This window comes from Leptonotus elevatus, chromosome 11 (genome assembly GCF_054856555.1).
Source record: "Leptonotus elevatus isolate MCC_2025b chromosome 11, RoL_Lele_1.0, whole genome shotgun sequence".
Classification (NCBI taxonomy): Eukaryota; Metazoa; Chordata; class Actinopteri; order Syngnathiformes; family Syngnathidae; genus Leptonotus; species Leptonotus elevatus.
This window is the reverse complement of record NC_141249.1, coordinates 11,320,536-11,345,218: the sequence shown is the minus strand read 5'-3', so window position 1 is coordinate 11,345,218 and position 24,683 is coordinate 11,320,536. Positions and strand designations below refer to the sequence as shown.

General features: G+C 38.4%; 1 protein-coding gene across 3 annotated transcripts in view; it reads left to right on the top strand.

Annotated features, from left to right (window-relative positions):
• ttll7 (tubulin tyrosine ligase-like family, member 7) overlaps positions 1–24,683 on the top strand; it is an 81,113-nt gene that overhangs the window by 26,701 nt on the left and 29,729 nt on the right. For all 3 annotated transcript variants that reach the window (XM_086089586.1, XM_086089587.1, XM_086089585.1), the window contains exons 8-12: positions 912–1,076; positions 3,280–3,438; positions 17,426–17,520; positions 20,298–20,445; positions 21,400–21,473. In XM_086089586.1, coding sequence (XP_085945712.1) covers positions 912–1,076; positions 3,280–3,438; positions 17,426–17,520; positions 20,298–20,445; positions 21,400–21,473 — 641 coding nt within the window. The remainder of the gene's footprint in view (positions 1–911; positions 1,077–3,279; positions 3,439–17,425; positions 17,521–20,297; positions 20,446–21,399; positions 21,474–24,683) is intronic.

Sequence of the window (24,683 nt, the reverse complement as noted above, 5' to 3'; positions counted from 1 at the left end):
AGTCCCAATCAAAATATGTGGTTGTACAACTTTAAAGGATTGCAGTGAAGTGCAAAGAATTAAATTCAATTCGGTACTCGCCCATCCTTATATTATATTATATTATATTATATTATATTATATTATATTATATTATATTATATTATATTATATTATATTATATTATATTATATTATATTATATTATATTATATAATATTATATTATATTATATTATATTATATTATATTATATTGTATTTGATGTGGCTTTGTGTATTAGGGAGGTGCTTTTGAGCAATTTTCCTTGATCAATTTGCATAAAGGTGTGGTTGACATGCTAACTTGGCCTGGTTGTAAGCTTATTACTGTTATATTATGTATTGACTTAACTGTTATTCAACATTGTAGTTCAACTTGATTTGACATAATCTTGCAGTTGGAACCATTAAAGGACAAAACTTTTACTTTATGTTTAACTTTTTGCTGCATTTAGGCTGCAAACTAATTAGGCCTGATTTTTCTTCTCCCTCTGCTTAGTAGTGAAATGTGTTCCTCCACTCCTTTGAGAGTAGTGACTATGTTACATAAACTTGTTCTTCATCATGTTGCACATCATCAACACGATTCTTTGTGCTCATCAAATTGATAAATGGATCTATCATGCTCATCCCAAGTATGTACTTTTTAGAGCAATTAGTCATCACAGTCACAGATGACTGATAAAAGCAGAGTTTCCCCCATTCAATAGAAATTTAGCGTCCATACTATGGCGAGAGATAATGAGCTTTCTATACAATGTGTAAAGCATCAAACAAGGAAAGGGAATTGATGGGGAAAAAAATACCATCTGATGAAGATTTTCACTTTTTTTTTTCATTATTGTTTTTATGACTAATTACGTCCTCCTTCTTTCCCACCCATATCTCCACAGAGCCAGCTCTACATGCACCTTACCAACTACTCAGTCAACAAACACAATGAGAACTTTGAGCGGGATGAGACGGTGGACAAAGGCAGCAAAAGATCCATCAGCTGGTTCACGGAGTTCCTGCGCACCAATGATTACGACGTAGCCAAATTCTGGGGTGACGTTTCTGTACGTGGTTTGCCGACTTCTACACAACGACATGTTCACAGCAAATGCAAACACCACATGCTTACATCTGGAAGCACACACTTAGTCCACATGCTGCCTGTAGGACAAAAAGTGGACCAGCAAAGGTTTGACAGGATGTGTTTGGACAGATATTCAGTCAGCTTTAGAATTTGGCTTAACTGACTGGAAGAACCCGGTCAAAACATCATTCCTGGAGGGTCTCGCTGCTCCCAGCTCATCTGAACACCTCTACTTTGCTTTGCTTTCCAATGTGTGTTTTACTTTTGCATCACCCTCCTTCCTTTCTTGCTATTTCAGCTATTTCTTTTGACCATGATTGTAAAACTGTCAGGTTGTTGGAAAGGAATTAGACCCAAGCAAGTTATTGTATTTTTTTTTTTAACGTAATGAACATATAAAAATTTTGCTTTTTGTTCTGGACCTTTATGCGGTTTCTTCCTATCCCTTGGTGTCATCCACCGACTCAGCCGGATGTCCTCCACCTCTCTTGCTCTCTCATCATTTTTTCCTCGCTATTTTATCTGAAGCTGCACTTTGCCACTGCTCTCTGCCCACCATCCTTCGCTTTTCATCTTTGTGCTTGCACTTTGATGCATACCGAGCGGCTACCAGGCTGTTTAGACGCTTTTCCTGCAAGGAACACCGCCAGAAAGCCAGAGAGGATTATAGTAACGGTAGAATGTGTGTTTTTAACTCCATTGCAAGTCTTTGTACTGTGTGTCAAGGATTGTACTAATGATGCTCTTAAAAGTATGAGAGAATTTGATTCTTCCTAGATCAGTGATTCGTAACCTTTTTACGATGCGCATTTTACTGAAAAATAAAATACGATTTTTTTCCCAATTCAAGTCATGGGTTTTCTGGTGAACACAATGAACAGGGAGAGTAGCCTTTTCTTAAGGAAGTGTTCCTTTAGATTTGGTAGTGAATAGTGCTGGACAACTTGGCATTGCAAATCATGCAGTTAGGACGCTGATTCCCAACACTGAACTCACTTTTTAACCCATTCAATCCATAAAACGTGTAATTTAAAAAAAAAATACTTTGTCCTTCCCTCCCAAAAATGTGTTTACACATGTTTTTTTTAAATTCAAGAGCATACAGAAGGTTTTCATGCAGCTTCTGACATGAAGAGGTGGCTTAAAATAATGGTAGTTATAACAAAAAAAAACTTAGCCATATTATAATGCTAATTGCTGCAAAACAGAAACCGATACAAATATACTTTTTTTTCCTGATGAAAGAAAAATACTCTAATCTTCTTTTGGTAGGTCCCATATTTTTATAGAAATAGAACACAATATACTGTTGGCTTTGCAAATAAATTCAAAATCCATTAAAACAGTCGAGAGCCAAGGGGTTTGCTTCAGTGAAAATGGTTGGGAGTGAATGAGTTAAGATGGAACCCAGGGGCAGCAGATACAATGAAAACAGCAGAGGCCCCATAATTGAACCCAGTGGAACACCGTGCTTTCCGTTATACATGTCAATTCATATTGCACATATACGTCCGACTACTTAATTTTTTTGCTCAACATGGTTAGCATGAAAGGATTAAAACAATATGAAATCATGAGTCGGGTGTGTGTCTTGACCTCCGCCGAACCCCTAAAACCGACTCACCGAACCCCTGGGGCTCGATCAAACCTAGGTTAAGAACCACTGGCTTACATAAAATATGCTAGCGAGATGCACATAAAACTCACACAAAACATGGACTCAGGATAGCGTGAGACTGTTCAGGGGCTGACACACAAACACACACACTCCTCAGGCAAAAAGGGTGGTAGCGGGAGCAGGTGTCTGTACCGGGCAGCCTGTGGTTTGGACAGTTGCGTGGACCTGTGTGAGGGACAGACGGTGGGGCTTTTTGCCTTATCAGTCCAAGGCCAGAACATTGCATCCCCCCTCTTGCACCCAACAGTCAGTGTGGTCTGGGCGGTGTTTGGGCCAACAACTCTGCATGGGACTTGACTAGAGAGAGAAAGCTTTGTGTGAAAAGAATGTGTGTGTGTGAGTGCATGCGCAAACTCACAAATTATTTTGTAGGATTTCCTGCTTACTGTCTGTAAACACTTACACATTTGTTGTTGTGGTACGACTGTTTGTTGCATTATGGTCGACAATAATAATTCATGTTTCTATGTGGGATTTTTTTCTCTCTTTTTGTATGTCATGACAGGAACTGGTCGTCAAGACATTAATCGTGGCGGAGCCCCATGTGCTGCACGCGTACCGCATGTGCAGGCCCGGCCAGCCACCAGGGAGCGACAGTGTCTGCTTTGAGGTCTTGGGTTTTGACATAATCCTGGACCGCAAGCTCAAACCTTGGCTCCTGGAGGTACATTTTCACTGACAGTTTTGAAAAAAAAAAAGATTCATCTACTTTGTTTAATAACAATTTAACAATATTTATTGGCTCTGATTGTACTCACCTGTGGTTTTTAAACCCCATTATTGACCAGCTACCTATTCTAACTCGGATGGATGATAAAATAGGGTTGCCACTCAAGGTGGAATTTGATAGTGTGTGTGGTTCACAAGGAAGTGCTGCAGTCTGTGGAGTCTCACCTGTCCAGCTGCTACCAAAGCGGCAGCGGCTTCTGAAGTGAAGCACTGTTCCATCAAGTGGGAGAGAGGGCGACGGTGCCTCACTCTGACAGAACGCATAAACACACACTGATTTGCTTGTACACTCTTGTTCCGGGCGCACAGAAACACTGAGACACACCCACGTGGCCTCTAATATGTATATATACACCCTAGAATATGAAACATTCCCTTGTATATTCAAAGGACTGTGTATACAGTACAATAACACAAATGCAATATAGGTCAAGATTGAAACACACACACACACACACACACACACACACACACACACACACACACACACACACACACACACACACACACACACACACACACACACACACACACACACACACACACACCCCCACACACACACACACACACACACACACACACACAATTTCATGTCAATCTCTCAAGTGTCACTCATTGCAGAGTGGGCTTCTATTTAGAGTCCACTCCAGGATTTGTGGCTGACCATCTTCATGTCAACCAGTCAGTTAAAGCCTGACCCAAATCTTTAAACCTGACTCGTGAGCACCACCCCCACCTTCTCTCTGCCTTACAATCCTTGCTCCCACAAAATGGACTAAAGTGGAGAATGCTAGAATTGACATACAGTATGGTTATGTACGTGATTGTACAAAATAGTAGCCATTGCCACACTGGTACAAATATTGGACACAATAAAGTCATAATTACAAGTAATATTACAAGGATAGGAAGTAAAAATATGACAATTTATTCCTTTAATTTGATATAAAAATGTGATATTAAAAGAGTAATGTTGTAATTCTTCATCAGATTTTTTACGAGTGACTGTTATGAGAAAATCAGCGGAAAATTGTCATTATCTTTCGTTTTAGAGACTTGCCATGCAATAATCATTTGCTAGTTGTTAAAACTACGACTGGTTTATGGCCTAACATATTTTGTGATGTAATATTGAATAGTTAATTATTCATTGTTTTCAGTATGACTGTTTTCTTTCTTTCTTTGTTTTTTCCTTCCTTTCTTCCTTTCTTTCTTTCTTTCTTTCTTCTTTCCTTCTTTCTTTCTTCCTTTCTTTCTTTCTTCCTTCCTTTCTTTCTTCCTTCCTTTCTTTCTTTCTTTCTTTCTTTTTTTCTTTCTATCTTTTTTCTTCCTTCCTTCCTTCCTTCCTTCCTTCCTTCCTTCCTTCCTTCCTTCCTTTACACATAACCCAAATATTACAAACAACATAGATGTACACAACTATCAATACGCCACACACTTATTACTTTTCACAATGCCCGAAATTACTTTTCAGTGTGGCTCTTCGCTATTGGAATGGTAGAAGGACTGATATAGTCTATATTTTGGAGTCGTCATTTCATTACCAGGCGTTTTGGGTTGCAATTGTGCAGTTGTATAACATGACAAAGGTTGAACAAGAGTAGCGGTATTTCTGTTTCATGGTGCATGCGTGTGTGTGCGTGTGACACATGGTACAGAGCCATGATTGCAGTTGTTCCACTCCAGCAGTAATGATCCCCCCCGTGCGACGAGCCGCTCTCTATAATGTTCATCAATTAACATCCTTCACACATACACCTACTTCTCTTTCATGCAACATTTACAGCAACAGCCATTTATTGCCAAAACTCAAAATGATTAGTCAGGGGACAGTTGTGAGAATCAAGAGCCTTTCTTAAATGCTCTCTGCGCGGGCTGTCAAGTCTGAAAATAACTTTATTACATGTGTAGCCTGTTGATGTGCATTGCTATTCAATAGGGACGTTAAACGCAGCAAGGACAGGCTTTCTGAAAACGGCACCCTTTGGCAAGCCCTCAAGCTTGAATTTAATTTATTGAAGGATTACTTTGCTCCAGTTTAAGGTTAATTAAATCTATTTCAAACCATTTCACTATTTCTAATATTCGGCTTTTCTTTCCTTCCAAAGCGGTAAGAGTCGTGCCAGGATTTGAAACATGATCTCGTCTTCCCGGGTTTGTTTTCAATTTGTCGATGTAACCTCTCAGGTTTCACTGTTGGTGTCATTGTGAATTATCCATGCCACGCCTGCTTGCTGCTTTACCCGGTGTGCCGTTCTGACACCGTCATCCTCTTTTACGCCTTCAAATGTCAACGTTGGCTGTTGGACATGCATCCTTGCAGACAGGAAATGGAACTTCAACCTGTGTAAACTCAAAGCCAGGTGCATACCTGAATGCTCCATGGTATCAAATAGAAGATGCTGTCAATTGAAATTAGCCCCCTTTTTTTTGGTTCGTCGTGAAATTAGCATTCTGTTTAATTTGTGCTTAAATCATGTCATTTTTTGAGAGTGTGCAGAAGGCTGATGATTGAAAAGGAACACATCATCCTCTCACATCCTCTCATTAAACCAAAAGCTGTAATTTTTGGAGAAAGCTTTTAGAAAAACTCATATTTTGAGATAATGTTTACAGAGTAAAGATGATACAAATATGTTTGATAAAAATAAAAAAATTGGATCAAGACTTTGACAGATGAACACCACGTTTTCTCAGACTGATACCAAAATAAGTACTCTACTTTTGATACAAAGTACCGATACCACTAGTGCATTTGATACATACAATTTCCTCCCAAAAAACAATGGCAGATTTTAAATAAAGACATATATATCCCAATAGAGTATTTCTCTTAAAATGGCATGAAATTAACAGCAACTTTCTATTTTTCTAATTTCTAGCCCCTGATTGTAAAATGGTCACAAGATGGTGCCTGATACCAGTATGTACCTTGAAATAAGGCCAGGCATCGACCAAGCAAGAGTGACGACTCTTCAATTAAGGTCAACAATTGGAGAGAGAGAGAGAAAAGGAAGAGAGGCAGGTTTTTCTGTACATTTGTAGTATAGCAAACGTTTGTGCCTCATGACTCCTGCTCAATGCCCCTTTTGTTTTGACTGGCAAGGACACTGAAGCACTTGGCTGACAATATCTGTCGTAGTTAATCGTAGTTAAACCGAGCATGCCTTTTTGGAGATTCTTTAATTTGTTCACATAAAAGGGCTTCAAACTATTCAAATCAAAGTTGCATTGTCGAAAAGGGCTCTATAAAGAATAGCGCTTCAGGGGAAATGAAGGGGCTTGTGTTACCCCAACTGTAGAATGATTAATTATTTGATGAAGACGTTTGCTGTACATCAAGTTCCTCACCCAAACGAGACACTTTCATTAAAGCTACCCAGACAGCATGTCTTCCTTCGAGGAGACATTTCATTTAACTGTTATCTGCAAGCGGTGCACGCACTCACTTGTACCTTATCTCCCAATGTAGACATTGACACATTGTTCGCCCTGTCGTCTTTAACCTTAAACATCACGACCTAGGTTTAAACCCTAACTTGCCATGCCTTAGTTTACAATAGCTCAATCATGTGGTATCTTTTACCAGTTTGAAAAAATAGGACACACTCAATGGTTAAGTGGATGTCAACCCAAACATTTTATTTACAATATGTTCTATGCATGCCCCACGAGTCGAAACACGGCTAAGAATAATTCTTATTATTGCTGTCGTTATTATTGTTATCTTTATCATATTATTGTTATTGCTGTTATGTAAAAGCCAAGTATATATGCTATATTATTTAAGTGTATTCATCCTCATTAAGTCTAACAATATATCAGATAGCCTAATAGTATACTATGTTTAGCAAAATCTACAAATTATATAAAAAAAATTTTGTTTTCATATTTTGATGTTGAAATGGAGATAAAGGCGTAGGAATAGAAAAGTTTATACTTCCTCTAACTTACTACTAACGACTGGGTTGATAAATTTCTTACTTTAAATCTCTTGTTGCTTAATATGATGTTAAGTTTTGTTTCTTGTTTGCTTCAATTGCTTCTTTTTTTTGCTGTTTAAAAGGTTTGGCTTCACAATTTTTATTTTCATTAGTTTTAATAATTATTATTTTTTATGCATGTTCGAAAAAATATTTCAAATCAAAATCAAATCAAGTCAAATATTGCGTTTGTGGAATATGAGTTAAGCAGAAAAATCCACCCATTTTCATCCAACTCAGGGGGCGGCCATTTTGCCACTTGCTGTCGACTGAAAATGACATCACAGCTCAGGGCTCAACTAGCGGCAATGATACCACATATTATAGCGATTTTTTTGGGGGGTTGTCAGATTGTAATTCATAAAAATCCATCTCCAAATTCAGAGCTAGTTAATGAAATCGACAACACATTACCTGTTCACGTTTAGGACTACTGTACTTATTTTTGAAGTGGGCTGGAATAAACACAGGCTAAACTATAATTGACCATTTTCGCAAGGTTCCAGGAGGTGTCCACGAAGCTCCAAAAAAGACAAATAGATTGAGGTCCAGCCTCATTATAGTCACTGGGACCCCAGAGATGCCCGTACACGCTGCGGTGCAGGCAGCGTGATTATTGATGGTTGTGATTACATCCCTCCATCCATTCCTTCCCATTTTCTATCCCCCCTGCTGCTCGAGAAGGGTTGTGCAGAGTGATTGGCAACTAATGAGGCGGGCATGGTTAGGTCAACCGTGGCATGGGATGTTTGTGTCTCGTGTGAGTGTGTGCGTGCGGTTGTGTGTGAATTGGCATAACGACAACAGACCGACAGACTGCAGCTGGACTGCTTCCCCAAAGGCGGTGATACTTCAACCCCTCCCTCCCTTCCTGCAACTTTCCTCTCTTTTAGTGCGCTAAAGCCGATTGCTTCAAGATGAGTTTGGTTTAACTGTCCGTCCCTCGGAGCCAACATAATCCAGACTTCCTTTACTTTTGAGTGCAAATGTATGCGTGTGTTTGTGGGGACTAATCTGCAATGGCAAGTGTAAACAGATGCCGCAATACTCACGTACGCAAAGAAAGCCACACATGGATGTTTTATTCTCCTTCACCTCCCAACACATACAAACTCGCACCGCAAATGAAATGCAACTCAAGTGTAGCACTTAATTTCCCGTACAGAATAAATACTGTCTCTTACTTTTGTGGCCATGTGAATCAAACTTTTCTTTGGGCTGTGTTGTGAATCCTCTATGAGGTTAAAGGTTTGTATTCCTACAGCTGTAAATCTGAACAGCAGCCGTAAGCATAACATTGAATCCTCGGAAGGAAGATTTGGAGTTTTGGCAGACTTTTAGATGTTTTTGAACCCCCACAATAGCCTCCGTTATCCAGCATGCAGTGATAATGATTGAGTTGCTACTTACAGTATGTACTGTAAATTTTCTTCATTCAATTTATTGAACTCTAGGGGTGAAATATTACAATGAACACATACAGTTTTATATTCTTAATTTTCTTGCTTTAATACGCCCTTCCCTTCTTAATTTTCCTTCTGCCTTTGATTAATCTGCTGCACTTAGTAGGGTTCATTCTTATTTAAATGCTCATTGATTTTGTCCCAGGCTCTGAGGGGGTTTGTCTTTCCCCCCTGTAAGCTGTAGGTGGCAGTAGATACTTACAAGCCACGCTTGAGCTCGTAAGAGCTTTATTAAGGAATAATTACAATGATGTATGGTACTGTCTGCATCTATCCACATCCATTTTCTCTAAGATGACTATTTCGCAGAATAAGTATCAAATTAGGACTGCACATGCCTCATATATGGAGCACTTGAAAACACACCTCAGCATTTAGTCATTTATCATCATGCGCAGCGATGCCACTGTTAGTGTGACTGTGCATGCATGTCATGGAGGAAGAAGATAAATACTGCATGTAAATAGCAGACATGGAGTTATGAGTCAATGTATTGAATTTGGATGTATGAAAGAAAATATTTTGTCCCAATCATTACTTAATATTACGATCCTTATCTTATTAATGTATTCTGCCGTTGTGTTTGTTGCCTTTTTTAGAAGTACTGTATAACATTTTAAGTGAGGCATCAACCTTATGTACTCACAGGACCTTTACCAGCAGCCCAGTATGCTTGGCTTTTGTCAGCACTTAAAGCACCGCAGAAAGAAAGAACCCAACAATGATTGATAAGACGGCTGAAACAGGAATGACTACGGAATGTGAAAAGTCTACATACCCCTGTTAAAATGGCAGGTTTTGTGATATTAAAAAATAAGACCAAGTTACATTTTTTCAATTTTTTTTCCAGCATTAATGTAACCGGTAATTTGTACAACTCAATTGAAAAGAAAAGAAACCCTCAAAAAGTACAAATAAACACCTGAGATAAAGGTTGCACAAGTGTGCACACCCTATTGCGGAATTTGCCATTCACATTACAACTTACGTTATATGGGAGCCAGCACCTGCCACCATTTATTTCTCTGATTAACTAAATGAAGTTCAGCTGCCTTAATAGACTTTTCTGCTAGGAAACACTGAACACAAAACCTCCCAAACACGGTGGGAAAATGTTATAATCTGATGATGTAACCTTGAACTTTTCGGCCATATTTCCATAAGGTATGATTGGCACTTCTCATCATCAAAAGAACACCATTTATACAGAGAAGCATGACGGTGGCAGGATGATGTTTGCGGCTGTTTTTCTCTAACTGGAAATGAGGACTTCGTCAAGGTGGAAGGTGATTTGGTGCCCTTGGCGAAAGTGTAGATTGTAGCCTCCCCCCCAGACAACTACAAGTAATACAAATAATTAGCATAAGTACAGTGCAATACAACTGTTTAGTGCAATTTGTGCTGACATTATTAACTACAAAATGTTTTCAAACTATGTACAATATATTTGTGTAAGATACATATAAAAAGTAATAAAAATAATATGGTCAATGACGGCCGCCCATTTTGTTAACAATTGACAGGAAACTTAAAAAAATTGACAAAAATTAAAGCTATTTTGATGTTTATTTTAATAGACAATTCTGATTGACTGACATACATGCCTCTACCCTGGGCCTGTTTTTCCTCCTCCTTTCGCCGCTTTCTTAATGCAGTACCTGAGGGCTTGGACCTTTTCATTGTAAAGGTTTTTGATGTATAGACAACAACATAAGCGAGCCATCCATCTAACAATAGCGCTAACACTCTGACATGATGCGCGACCCCGCCCCCTACCTTTCACTAGTGATGGCAAAATGAAGCTTCATGAAGCATTTGCGATATTTTTTGACTCCTCTAGATGGTGCTCTTGGTTTAAAGATAAAGGCAAGTGCAATGAAAATGGATTACATTTGCATTGCATCTTTGAATCATGAGTGCCATCTTTTAGAGTCAAAAAGTATCGCAAGTGCTTCATGAAGCTTCATTTTCCCATCACTACCTTTCACTGTAAACAGGAGCAGCAGGTCAGATTCAGGGTCAAAAATAATTATTATATAAAATATTTATGCGGTATAATATAAGATATATAAATAATGTAATGTAATAATGTAAAATAAATAAAATATATATGCTCTACAACATTTTGTAGCATCCTCGGTTGAAATAAAGGTGGTCTCTCCAACTGATGGTTCACAACTTTTATTAAACCTTCCTTTGTGTGAACACACCGTAGGAGCTACAATACAAATAAACAAAAATTGCCATTAAGAACTCAAATGGTATGTTTTGTGTATCCTTTTACCGTATTTAAGCCATATACTAGGGTGACCATATTCCCATTTGAAATTGTGGTACCAGTCGCTAGTGATGGCAAAATGAAGCTTCATGACTCATTTGCGATATTTTTTGACTCCTCTCGATGGTGCTCTTGGTTTAAAGATAAAGGCAAGTTTAATGAAAATGGATTACATTTGCATTGCATCTTTGAATCATGAGTGCCATCTAGAGGAGTCAAAAAATATCGCAAATGCTTCATGAAGCTTCATTTTGCCATCACTACCAGTCGCCGTTACACAGTGTACTTTACCTCCTATTAGTCACGCAATGCCAACCGGACATTTTCATGAATTTATAAAAAAAAAAAAAACTCGGACGCCCCAACAGGACGTAAGAAAATTCTCTGTCCTCCCAAAGGAGGACACATTGGGTCACCCTACCATATACTATAAATGAATTGCCTTAAATTATTACCGTTTATAGCCTTGACAAACTCTAGAGAACAATTTATATTTACTTTAAAACAAAAATATACCAGACAGAAATACAGATTCTTGGTCAATAAAACAGAATCTTCAGCAATAGCATTGCTAAATATTTACCAAGGAGCGTTAGCACACTCCAGTGGACGAAAACGGTAACGTTTTGCTATGCAGTAAATTACACAATGAACATGAAATATAGCAACATTAGTTAAACAATTAAACATTGCTCCAATACGAACCTCGTTCCCTTCTCAGCCAGGTGCTAAAGAATTGTTCACTGATTTTCAGTGGCGCGCACACGTCTTCTCTGCACTTGGAAGACGGCGCTACTAAGTATGTCACGACTTACGTCAGTTCCTACCGTTTTATGAGACCTTTTCCTGTATCCTTCAAAATAAAAGTATCAACCATACTATAATAGCACAATAAAACAACACAATTCTGCAATGCAAAAATAATAGCAGGGTTATTTACATATTTTATTTTAGAAAACCTGAGGGAAAAAAATATTTGTTATCTTTTTCTTTTTTTTGCCCTGCAATTTGGCGCCCCCTCCACTAGATGGCGCCCTATGCGACCGCCTAGTTTGCCTATGCCCTCGGCCGGCCCTGGTGGAAGGAACTATGAACAGTTGAAAATCGCAGTCACTTTTAGCACAAAAACCTTCAGGCTTTTGCAAGACTGCAGAGAATTGTCATGAAAAGGCTACTAGAACATCTCAAATGTATTTGGGGTTAATCAAAGGCACTTTAAATAAGTGTATTCTGACTCACTAAACATGAGTTTGAATGTGTTTGGTTCACTCTCCAGCTACATTCACAGGTGTAAGTGGGTGTGCACAATTGTGCAACCACATTAATCTCAGTTATTGAATTTTAGTTCCCTTTTTGAAATGATCTATCTTGATGTCTTTTTTATAGATCCCAAAAACCGAGCATCTGCACCAAGGTGTTTAGACTAATATGTAGATTGATAATCACTTCAACTGGGTATCTGTCTCTCCGTCTGTCCATCCATTGTGTAATTGCTCTTCTGCTTAATCACTCTCCTGTTCTGCTGTACTTTCCACAATATCTCCGCAACAAACACTTCATTCTGGCAGCGGTTGGACTGTGCCGATACCCTCCATTGTGCGAGGCAGAGCCTTGACGAAGCAGCGCTTGTTTACACACTGCTGAGAATAATAAGAGGGAGGAATTTGACTGAACTGATTAATCAAGAGGAGACCTTGCAGACGACTTCTCCAGGCATACAATGGATGGTGATTTGTTTTGGAAAAGAAGGCAGCTGATTGGTGTTGGGTCGCCCCCATGGCCATGTTGTTATGGGGCACAGGTAGTAAATCGATGTCCACTATAGTTTTATTCTCAAGGACCAAGTTATATTGCCATTGAGTTACTAGGCAAAATTATGAAAGTTTGAAATAGCATTAATAACTGATGGGACTGAGAATCTAGACAGGAAGTTCAATGAAACGCAGGACACTATTTTCGTAGACAGGTGTAAAAAGTGGCACATCTTGATTTTTGTGCTCCTGCAAGGCTAGTTTGACGTGTTTGGGAATTTGCCTGACCATACATGCTCTGCTTTCTTTTGCACGCTCCTGGCACACCTGACGATTTGGTGTCTGAGAGTAGATTTAACTTTAGACCGGCTGAAAGCAGGTCTAAGTTATGGCGCAGGCGGTGTCACGTGATTTTGGTGAATTCAGACCAATTTTACCAGTTACCAAAGCTTTATCGACACCTACCCTGTGCATATGCCCGTTTTTTGTCTTTACGATTCATGCGTTATGCAGTGAGAAACAAAGAAAAATATATATTTGGTGGTAATTAATTACATAAACTTAAAAGCTACACATAGTTTACAGTGGAGGTAAAGAGCCCCAAGATTACTTTAGATTTTAAACATTTTCCGCACAGCCTCTGATCCTGTCATGCATAATTGGTTGGTCGTAAGAGGATAAAGTTGTCCTGTAAAAAGTTACTGACATGATAGACGTACTTTCTCGCATACTTACACTGCTCAACTAAGTGATATTTGGGTTACATTGATGCCATGTCGATGCTAAAAGGAATCAAAGCTGGAGTAAAAGGAGTGTCTAATCTTTTCATCTGACATTTTTATTGAATGCGTCTTGGAGCAACCAAGGGCTCCTCTAAGATCCTGCCAGAGTCACTTAAGGAAATCAGAGTGGGGGCTTTTGGAGCCAGCAGGGGTTCATTAGAACCAGACTGGCCAGACTTCCTCTGCCAGGGGAGGGAAATGGAGAAATACAGAGGGAACGATGAATTAAGGTAGCAACCAGACAGTGGGTTGAAAATGGGCTGAAAGACAGTAAGAAGGAGAGAGGTAGGAGAAACGAACCGAGTGCGGCAAGCTGAGAGTAAGACTGCGCGAGAGCAAAGAAAGGCACAGCAAGTGCTGCCGTGCCCGTCTTACCTTGACAGCTTGACACCATAAATCAGACTAAGAAATGAAGACAAGTAACGAGACAACCGTCCGCGGGATCACAGCCGTCTGCCTTTTTCCTATAGGCACTTGAAAGCCTTATTTCTTTTCATTCTGCCTGTCATATCAGCAAGAGCTTAAATAGAAGCAGAACTTTTTAGTCCAAATGTAGCTCTGTCCTCAGTGCACAGAAGAATCGGTTGTTGATAGTTTTCTACTTGTGAGGACATTTTACGAATAAAGGCTACGTTTATCACTATACTGCGAGCATGGAGGTCTCATAGAAAGTGGGCGTGTGCTTAGTCAGCATAGGTGGCGCGGGGGGTGGGTCCGCACCTGATGACGTCATAGAGTGAGCACCCGCTCGTTTTCTCGGATTGGGAGGGGCTGGTGCTTGGAGAGTAGAATGACCTCGAATTTTTCATACAGGGGCGAATGGAGGAAAACACTAGTGATGGCAAAATGAAGCTTCATGAAGCATTTGCGATATTTTTTGACTCCTCTAGATGGTGCTCTTGGTTTAAAGATAAAGGCAAGTGCAATGAAAATGGATTACATTTGCATTGCATCTTTGAATCATGAGTGCCACCTAGAGGAGTCAAAAAATATCGCAAATGCTTCATGAAGCTTCATTTTGCCATCACTAGAAAACACCACTTCGGTGATGCTTTGGATGAGGAGTTAGCATTTTAACATGACGAAAAGCTCCAAAATGTTGATTTTTCCCGTTACTGCCCCTTTTAGGATAATACTATATTGGGATGTATAGGTGTGTTTTTTTCATTTTATTCTGTCATAGCTTTTTTTGGTTGAAATTTAATGTATTAAAAGTGGTATCGATATTGATATTGGTCTGAAAAAAAGTGCTATCCAGATCATCCATACTGACCCCTAATCGACTTTTTTTTTTTAAAGCTTTTACATCTTTGGACAATTCCAAAAACTAAAGCAAAATACCGGACACTAGATTGCAATTGCTGAGATTATGATGTCAAAGAGTCTCGACAAAAGACATTTGTTGTTCACGGAGAGGGCTGTTAGATAATTTCACTTTGCTTTGTTTTTTTGTGCTGGCTCTTCTCTCTTTTATTTATTAATTTATTTATTTTTAAACAATCTGCCCCACTGTTGGCAACACGGTCAACAACCTGGCCCGGTCAGTTCCTTGGAGTTTGGTTTTGCTTGTGAAATATCATTTTACAGCTTTGTTCCCCAATCTGTCACAGAACAGTAAGCACCTTTGTGTGAGGATTAGCAAGGACTCGTTCAGAGGAGGAAGAAAGCGAGATGGAGTTCCTGAGCGCCAGGGACTTTGCACATCTCTGTAAAAGGGGCTCTTTCTCAAAAATCTTTACAGTTCCAAAAGGCCTGATGCTGTTTTCACTCTTCTTTTTTTTTTTTAAATCCCTGAGTGGATCATTGTTGCAATTCCACCAACATTGTATGTTTAACAGCTTTACAAAAAGAGGATAGGGACGAGTGAACCATTTTTCAGACGAAAATATCGACCAGACTACCTGAATATATTTCGTTCAACTGCGGATGTTCTGAAACACATTTTCGCCATTCATCCACCTTCTAGTGCGTATCATGGGAAATACATCAGAAAGTTAAAAAAATCATAAATATTCTAGCAAGTTATATACTTTTCTCTCCCTTACACTCAAATTCTTTATAACTGATCAGATGTTTGATATATTTTAACATTGTGCTTTTTTGACATTCAATATGAATTCTTACAATTTAATTTAATAGGCTTTCAATGCCTTTATCTTCATGTTGTTGTTATAATAATCATAATAATCATCATCATATTTATTATTATTATTATCATTATTAACTTTTAGATTTTAGCTTGACAGTAAATTGATAGCTGTCGGGGGAGCCAGGAGTAAAAAAGAAGAGAAGAAAGAAAGAAACTCCCATCATTCTGCTTTAAAGCAGTCATAAATGTAAAGATCATCCTTCCGTTCATATACTGCACCGCTTTATCTCCTGTTCATGGTCATGGGGAGCGGTAGCCTAATAGTCAATCTCAATGCACAGTGAAAGAAAGACGAGCATTCACATTCACACCATCAATGAGCGGGAAAGGAAGCCACGCCGCCTGCGCAGAAGTCAGGCGAGTGAACTACGAAGCTTCAGTGACCAAATATAAAGACCTACAAATGCAATAACTCATAACAAAAAGAAGACGTTACCCTTGCGGCCTGTTAAACTCCATTTTTGATCTCCTTGGAAAACGAAGTGAAAGCCAGAATAGATAGATGTTTTGTGTTTGGTATTACACCTGATACAATATGTGACATTGAACTGGACTATTTTGAAATATACAGTAAGAGTTTAGTGATTTAGCCTTATTTTCTTCAAATAACACATTGGCTATTGCAGTGTTTGCTGACATTTTTTTTTAGACAAGGCACCCATTTTACATGAGAATAATCTCATTGCACACAAAACAATGTATATTGAAATAATGAAGACCTAACTCAATTAGTGAAATTGAACACAAAGCTGATATACTCGCAGGAAATCATGACTTATTTTGTCATATGAATGATAACAACTGGTGGATGCACAGGTTCATTGCTCCTTCTGCCATCGAATTGGGCTGTTGTGTGTTTTTCTGTTTGGGTTGTTCGATTGGCCCTGAGAGAATTCTTAATTGAATACGATGGAAATAAGATAAATTGTTGAAGTTCTTATGCAGGAACATTTTTTAATGTGCATTTTTGACAATTTGAGTTCCTGGCCTATATACTTCTCGCATTGCTTACTGTTTTAAATGGTAAGGGTCACTTTCTCATTCATCAAAAACATACAGTGCCTTGAAGAAGTATTCATACCTTTTAACTTCTTCACATTTTGTAACCTCACATTTATAAACTTGTGTATTTTGTTGAGATTTTATGTGATAGCCCAACATAAAGTAGCAAGCAATAGTTGAGCGGAATGGAAATGACACACGGGTTTTAAATTTTTGTGTTAGTCGAGCAGACAAAATCTCAATTTAGAAAAAAGAAAAACTTTGATGTTTGTGGTTGAAAAGTGCCACATGTAAAAAAATTAATACTTTTTCAGGGCACTCTCCTTTCCATTTGACTCGTTTTACTTTCACCAGAAAAGTTTCTTCTCTTTTCAGAACTTCCCCTTTGCAACTGGCTACAATGTAATAATAATAATAATTTGAGAAAAAGCAATAGGTGACGATTACAATGACCTGGATGACAAAAGTAGTTGAAGTGGAAATATATATATTCACTCTTAATCTCTTTTAACAGATCAATCGAGCTCCAAGCTTTGGGACAGATCAGAAGATTGATTTTGATGTCAAGAGAGGAGTTTTGCTCAACGCTCTGAAACTGCTCAACATTAGGTAATGTTCTCTGATACAGTTCAGTTTAGGAATCTGTTATGCTTCTAGTGCAAAGCTAACTTCAAATGTTACTTTTGGGGGGGGATTAGAGGTTCAGTTGTCTGGTGTTTTTTATTTAGAGAAACAATTTGATCTAATGTTTATGCAAGCATAATACTGTATTGTTGCTATTGGGGGGAATCCTCACATCTCCCAAAACAATACTTTTGCTTGAATTGACAAACATTGCATCATTAAAATTGATATCATACCATATATTGCTTACTGGTGCGCACCAACAGCAAAAAAACACAAAAAAAACCCCAAAAGAAAACAAAAGTGATGCAATAAGAAAACCGAGACAATTGTAATTGGCAGAAATTAATCTGCAGACACACTGAAATATATTTAGCCTCACTGTTTGCGCTCATTTTTGTCCCAAAAAAAAAAAACATCTATACTTTTAATCATGAGGCAACAAAAGAAAAGAAAAGAAACCGACTCTTAGTCTCAAGCTATTTTCAACACTTTAGATGACTTAATAATTAGTATGTGTTTTTTTGTTGGTTGTGGAATTGATTGTTGACTACTTGCATCTTATGCAAATGAGAAATGGAGTGCACTACTTGTTTTCAATCTCAACTACTTTACAACAACATGATGCCAGCTGTGGAAAGTTGAGCAGCGGTGGTAACTTTCCCTTTCATGGCATGACTCTTCTGAATAATACAACACTGGAGTTCAGAATATTCAGACAGAGAGTCTGCCGTAGCTTCCATACAATTCTCAATGCTGATCGTGCTCAGGGGTCATGGGTTATCTAGAGTCCATTTCAGATGACTTGGGCCTTTTTCCCTGTCAGTCACAGGGCAAACGCACATAGACAACTGTTCAACTTAACATACCCGATGGATAATTTCGAGTCTTCAATTAGTTTTTGGAATGTGTGAGCACACCAAAGTACCCGGAGAGAACCCACGTAAGCATAGGGAGAAGATACAAACTCAAAACAAAAAGGTCCAAGCTCTACTTCTACTGGGCTGCTCTTCTCCCATTCCATTAAAAATAATGCTTAAGTACAACAATTGTATAATTGTTTGTTAATTTTCCTCACAGTCAATTGAGGAAGTTCCCTTCTTTTCCTAATTCTGGTCATGAACTTGCCCACGAATTGATCGCTTGGCTTTCTACAGCTCCAAAATCACACACACACGCACACACGCACACACACGCACACAATTAATTAATTGCATGCGGAATAGATCCAATGGGGGTCAGCTCTAAAGAGGGTTTTAACAATCCCACGAGACGGGAAAAAAAAATCACTTCCTCCATCGTCTCAGCAGCTCCAAACAAATGTCTAATCAAAATGGTTTCAAAAGAAAAATAATCTCATTGTTGATCTTGGCGCTGGTTTTACAGTACAGATTGAACGCAGATTATTTTGATTATTTCATCATCAAATTGTTGGAAGAGGAAGGACTTTTTTTTTCTCCAATTGACAACATGTTCATGTCTATGTTGAAATGACCGTGTGGTCTTTGTTCTATTCTCCCTCGCTCGATCGTCCAAAGGGAGGGCTTGTGGTCTCCGAGTCCGCTCACAGCACCGACTGTATTAATGTGGGATCAATTCAGACCCGGCTGGGCATGGACATTGATAAACCTCTGTCCCCACCCTAACGCCACTCAATATCCAATTTTAAGGGCCAGCGATTGACTAAAATGAATTGCCCTTTCTCCAGACAAGCAACGGCTTACTTGAATTAGATGTTTGGTCATGTTCATCTTCCGTTAGCGGTTTTGTTTGTGTCTGTGCGACATATTTGATTGTAGGGTTCAATATTTGGCAGGGTGGTATTTTTTGTTTCTAGCATTTCTGTCGCATTACCTTGAGAAGGCAAATTCAGCTATGTTTACAAATGCAAATGTTGCAATGCAATACCTAGTAGGCAACTTTAATAAGCACCATTCAGCTAGTTACCGCGATTAGAAAAAAAGCCATCTCATACAAGAAAAAAAAATTAAAAAAAAAAAACAAGAACGTGCGTTTAAAAATAATGTTTGGTCTATTCTTTGGGTTTTTGATAATGCCCTCACATGGGGGACTATAACTGCCAACATAAATAAATAAATAAAAAGTGTAAATAAAAAGTGTAAATAAAAAGTGTAAATAAAAAGTGTAAATAAAAAGTGTAAATAAAAAGTGTAAATAAAAAAATAAAAAGGATATAAAAACATATATATATTTTTTTAAACCACTTCACCTATCCATTTTGTGCCAGGTGGCAGACAAGGCCTCCACACTCTGCCTCCACTCTTCCCTTTGATGAGCTACAGTCCTAAACAAATAATAATAATCATATAAATGGAAATAAAAAACACAAACAAATTATCTATATATAAAAAAACAAAACAAAAAAAAACAAGATTCAAATTTAAAATTCAAATAAATGTGGAAATAAATACAGAATAAATACATAAATAGAATTACATATCAATCAATAAATAAAAAAACTTCTGCTTTAATACAGTATTTATTTATTTCATGCTGCAAACGATGCCAACATGAAATATGTAAGGAAAAGTTATTTAAATGAGGGGGCCGTCCTAAGTTTGTATGAACAAAAAAAATCAGTGGTTCTCATGATCATGTCCTTGAACAGATTGGTTTTGACTTTCGAGTTCCGCTGTGTTTTTGGACAAATATTTCGTCAGTGCATTGCTGCCACTGATGTGTCTGTATCGTGCTTCTTTTTTTTTTTTGCATTGAGTTTGTATTTGTTTGTGTCGATGTAGAGCCAGCGATAAGAAACGCAACCTGGCACAGCAAAAAGCCGAGGCCCAGAGGCGACTCTACGGGCATGGTTCCGTAAAGAAACTCTCGGCTGCCTCATCAGACTGGGAGCGACAGCGTCACACCCTGGAGCGAAGACGAGAAGAGCTTGTGAGTTACAAAGAAAACATTTCATTTTCATTTAGTTTAGTTTTTTTTTTTTATGAAGTAAAGGATTACATAGTGTTTCATAAAAGTTACAGGGCTGGTGTCATTAAAAATATGCTTCAAATCCAAATGAAAAATGTAATCCCCCTGTCATGTAAGGCACTTTCACAGCCGTCACAGCAATCTTGGTCATCAATGGGCCCCTTGATGACGCCAGGTTGGGTGGTTGGGGAAGGTTGCTCCAGCTCAGCAATGTTCTTCTCGATTAGGAACTGTCAGATGCTCACTACACTATGAGCAGGTGTATTGTCATGGTGAAGTATGTAAATATGGAACTTTACTGGCAGACCTTGTATGGTTTTCTCCACTTTAGTGGCAAGTTTAAAAAGATTTTCAAAAACAATTCACAAATGGAACTTTAGATAATTTTTCATTAACAGGCAGTTGTCGGTATGTATTCCAAAGTTTCATCAGGGACAATTAATTGAACACATTGCGACGCTTAACCGGTCATTACATCCATAAGCTTTCCACTTTAAAACCCCAAAACCCCAAAAGCAGACACTGAAAGCCTAATTTTCTCAAGACAAGTGTTCACCATTTAATTATATTTCAGTCAGGGAGCTTTTCTCATCCATAGCTGCTATTACTTCACGCCTCGCACCCTCTTTGATTTACATTTGAATGAGCCACAGCACAGCAGTAATCAGTGAGTGGTACGAAAGTGTCCCCTATACTTAAAAAGGGACATGATGGCTGAAGTGCGCATTCAGGTGTCGGTCTATTGAACGTAAATGTCACTTAGATCTCACTGTTCCTGGTGCAAACCTTTCCTCCCCTCATAACAATACCTATATTAAAAGGTATCAGTGGCATGTAGGCCTTTATGGGTGTCTAATGCTATGAGGCACAATTTCACCTGAATGAATGCATCTTTTTGACGCTCTCCTCTCCTAGAAAGAACGACTGGCGCAGGTCCGCAAGCAGATCTGCAGGGAGGCGCATGAAAAACAACATCTGGGCAACTACAGGTAAGGAAGAGGCAACCTGTAAATCATTACACTAATGTCTCCTTACAATTATGGGGCCGTCTGATTTCTTCGATTGCTCCAAGGAGAAGATATTGTGCGCTATAGGTAAAGTAGAAAAAGAAAGCAGCACATTAATGGCAAGTTTCTTTCCTTTTGCAGCACAAAATAGGACTCAGTATGTGTGCTGCAAATCATCCTTTCTCCCCCGCACTTGTATTATACTCTGTTAACTCGGCGAGACCTTGGAAGATAGCGTGCCGACTCACAGATGGATCAGATCCACCTCTTAATGTGACTGAACAAGTTTTGATGTACAGCTTGGCCCTTGTAAAGCTTTTTCGCTTCTGCTTCTCTCGCGCGGGCTGTTCTGTCAGCAACATTTTCACTTGAGCTCAATGAAAGCTTGAGTTTGTTTCATATGACATTGACAATGTTTGATGACCTGAAAACTTCAACTTCAAATGGTGTTTCGTTTGATCGCAGTTTCGTTTGACTGTAAACTGGGATTATCAGGCAATATCGGTTTCACAGACAATGGAATGTTGCCCAATATTTTGATGCTTGAAGTCTAATTTGGACCCCTCCTATATTGTCATGACTCGCTAAATTTAAGGTTTACTGTGCACAAATATTGTATTCAAGACTTTTGTAGTGCAAACATTGCCTCATATGTACACATATGGCAGACTACACAATAAGGGTCGTATATATATATTTTTTTTTACACAAGAACAGTCTTTTGCAGTGGTTCCCAAACATTTCACAGTTCTGTACCCATTCAGAAATTTGACCATGTATCAATCTTGCATACAGCACACATCAAATACAGTAAATACTATTATGTCATCTCATCATGTAATTTTTGGCAATGCAAGAAGGCACCTCAGACATTGTGTATATTTATATTCCAGTTTCAAAATGAAATCAGGCTGTTTGCAAATTATGTCTACAATCTCTGTTTGTTTCTGTTCTCCCCTCCGTCAAAGTTTTTAAAACAATATCCTATTCACACAGAGCTGCTAAAATACTTAAAGATAGTATAGTGTCAGTGGTACGGAAGAGGATTAGGCCCAGTGAAGGGAAAAAAAAAAGTTAGCAGGATTCTGACTTTATTCTCAGCATTCTGACTTTAAAGTGAGAATTCTAACTGTGACGTAAAGCTATGAATTGTGGGGGAAGTCAGAAATCTGAGATTAAAATGAAAACTCTGACATTAAAGTCAAAATTCTGTGGTATATGCTTAATGGACAGGTATCCCAGTATTGTTTGTGTTAATTTATTTGCTATATTTTTTCTGAAATCTAAGATATTCGTCAAGGTAGTTGAGGATAAATTCTGCTTTGTATTCAATTGGAGTCCTGGCACAAAATTGGAGTCTGATGCCTGCACTGCTTTGCATTCTGCATGTTATAAGTCTAACTTCATCGTTAGGTGCAGGCGAGCCAGCTGGATTGTGCCATCATCTATTTAACATCTCGTAATATGGGTACCTGAAAGGCACTATTTACTGAAATGAAGAGTCTGATAAAAATGGGATCTATCTACTGTAGGAAACGGATAATGTCAGATTTTATGTTAAAGTATTGCAGAGTCATTGTGATAATGAAAAGTCCATATGTTCAGGGAAAAGGGTGCAACACGGAGCTGTTAACATCCACAATTGAAGTGGTGGCCTTTTGCTGTTCACTGGTGATTTATAGAGCTCTTTGAGAAGCATTCACTTCTGCCTTCTCAGATATTATAATTTCTGTTCACTGCAAGAAGGAGACTGTTTTAAGTGTACTTACAAAGAAAGAGAAAAATGTAGCCTTGATGGGAAGCCAAAAAGATGCCTTATTAATATGGGAGTTAAACGAATAATGAACACTTTAGTGTGCAGTTTGTTGACTTATATAAAAGGATTCAACTTTTGTTAAAATGAAGTCATCTTCAAACATTGATTTTTTTCCCTTCTTCTTGATAAACAGATATTGAGGTAGTTTAAATGTGAATTTTTACGGTGTTGAAACATGACTTGAACCTCTTAGTTTGACTGCAATGCTTTAAAAGTAGCATTCAAACTTTTTAAACTGTCAGACACATTTAATAATGAGTGGGGGGATGTATTCTCACCGCCGCATTCCATTATTCTATTGCTAAAATCCACTTGGCAATATTGTACTGTACAAGCAGATGTGTGTTCCGAATGACCAACTTGTCAGCTAATTTACATACATTTTAATGATGACATGTTAGCCACTCTTTGTTTGTCTAGTCTTGTGCAAATGTCGCTTATGATGAGAACGTTGTCAGTTGCAATGCTATTAATCACTCTTAGTTTTTCTCGGCACTCTTGTTTTGTCATATAGGCTTTTATTCTGTCATATAGAATTGTGCTTTTTTTTTTTTCCTAACAAGAGTTACTGAATGACTCTTTTGTCAGTACGTCAAGGTTCTGTCGCCAAGGTTTTTCTCAGCATGTTGAACCCTAACCCATGCAAGCTGGCTTTCATGTGTTCCGTATCTAGCATGGCGCTATAGCTACATTGTAATCAATTAGATTTTTGGTTTTATGGCTATTTCTCCCTGACATTGTGTGGTGGCAACAGTACGACAAGATAAGATGAAGTCTTGCAAGATTTTGTAGAGGTCTGGTAAGACTTTATGTGAGTTGTCGTGTTTTTTGTGCTATAATTGGGGGTATATTTTTCTTGATTTTTGTTGTTGTTGTTGAACTACAACATTAGCGGCATTGAAATTGTACTTTTTGCAAACTCTGAATAGCATGACATTTCCTTGTTTGAAAATCACAGCACCTCCTGCATCTCTCATGGAAATACATTGCCAAAAAAAGAAAATTACATTAATTTGTAATCTATATTCAGATTACATTTGGCCAAGGAAAGACACAGGTCGCAGCTGCTGCTGTGTTAATATTACATAGCTTGTAATCTTTTTACTTTCAGGGTGTCTGTGTTATTGTATTTGTAATAAAGTCCAGTTTGACTCCACATGTGGACACTGACCATGCTTGTTTAGTCAAGTTACGGTTTTGACGTGATGGCTAAACTGATGACTTTGGACATGTTGGGAGATGTAGTCTCCGGATAAGCAGGCTGTGGTTTATACATTTTCCCTAATCCCCTCAGGCCTAACAAAAACACAGAGCACTGTTAGTTTAGTCTTGAGGGTTTGGTGGACATCTCAGTCAAGGTATGTGTTCTACATTAA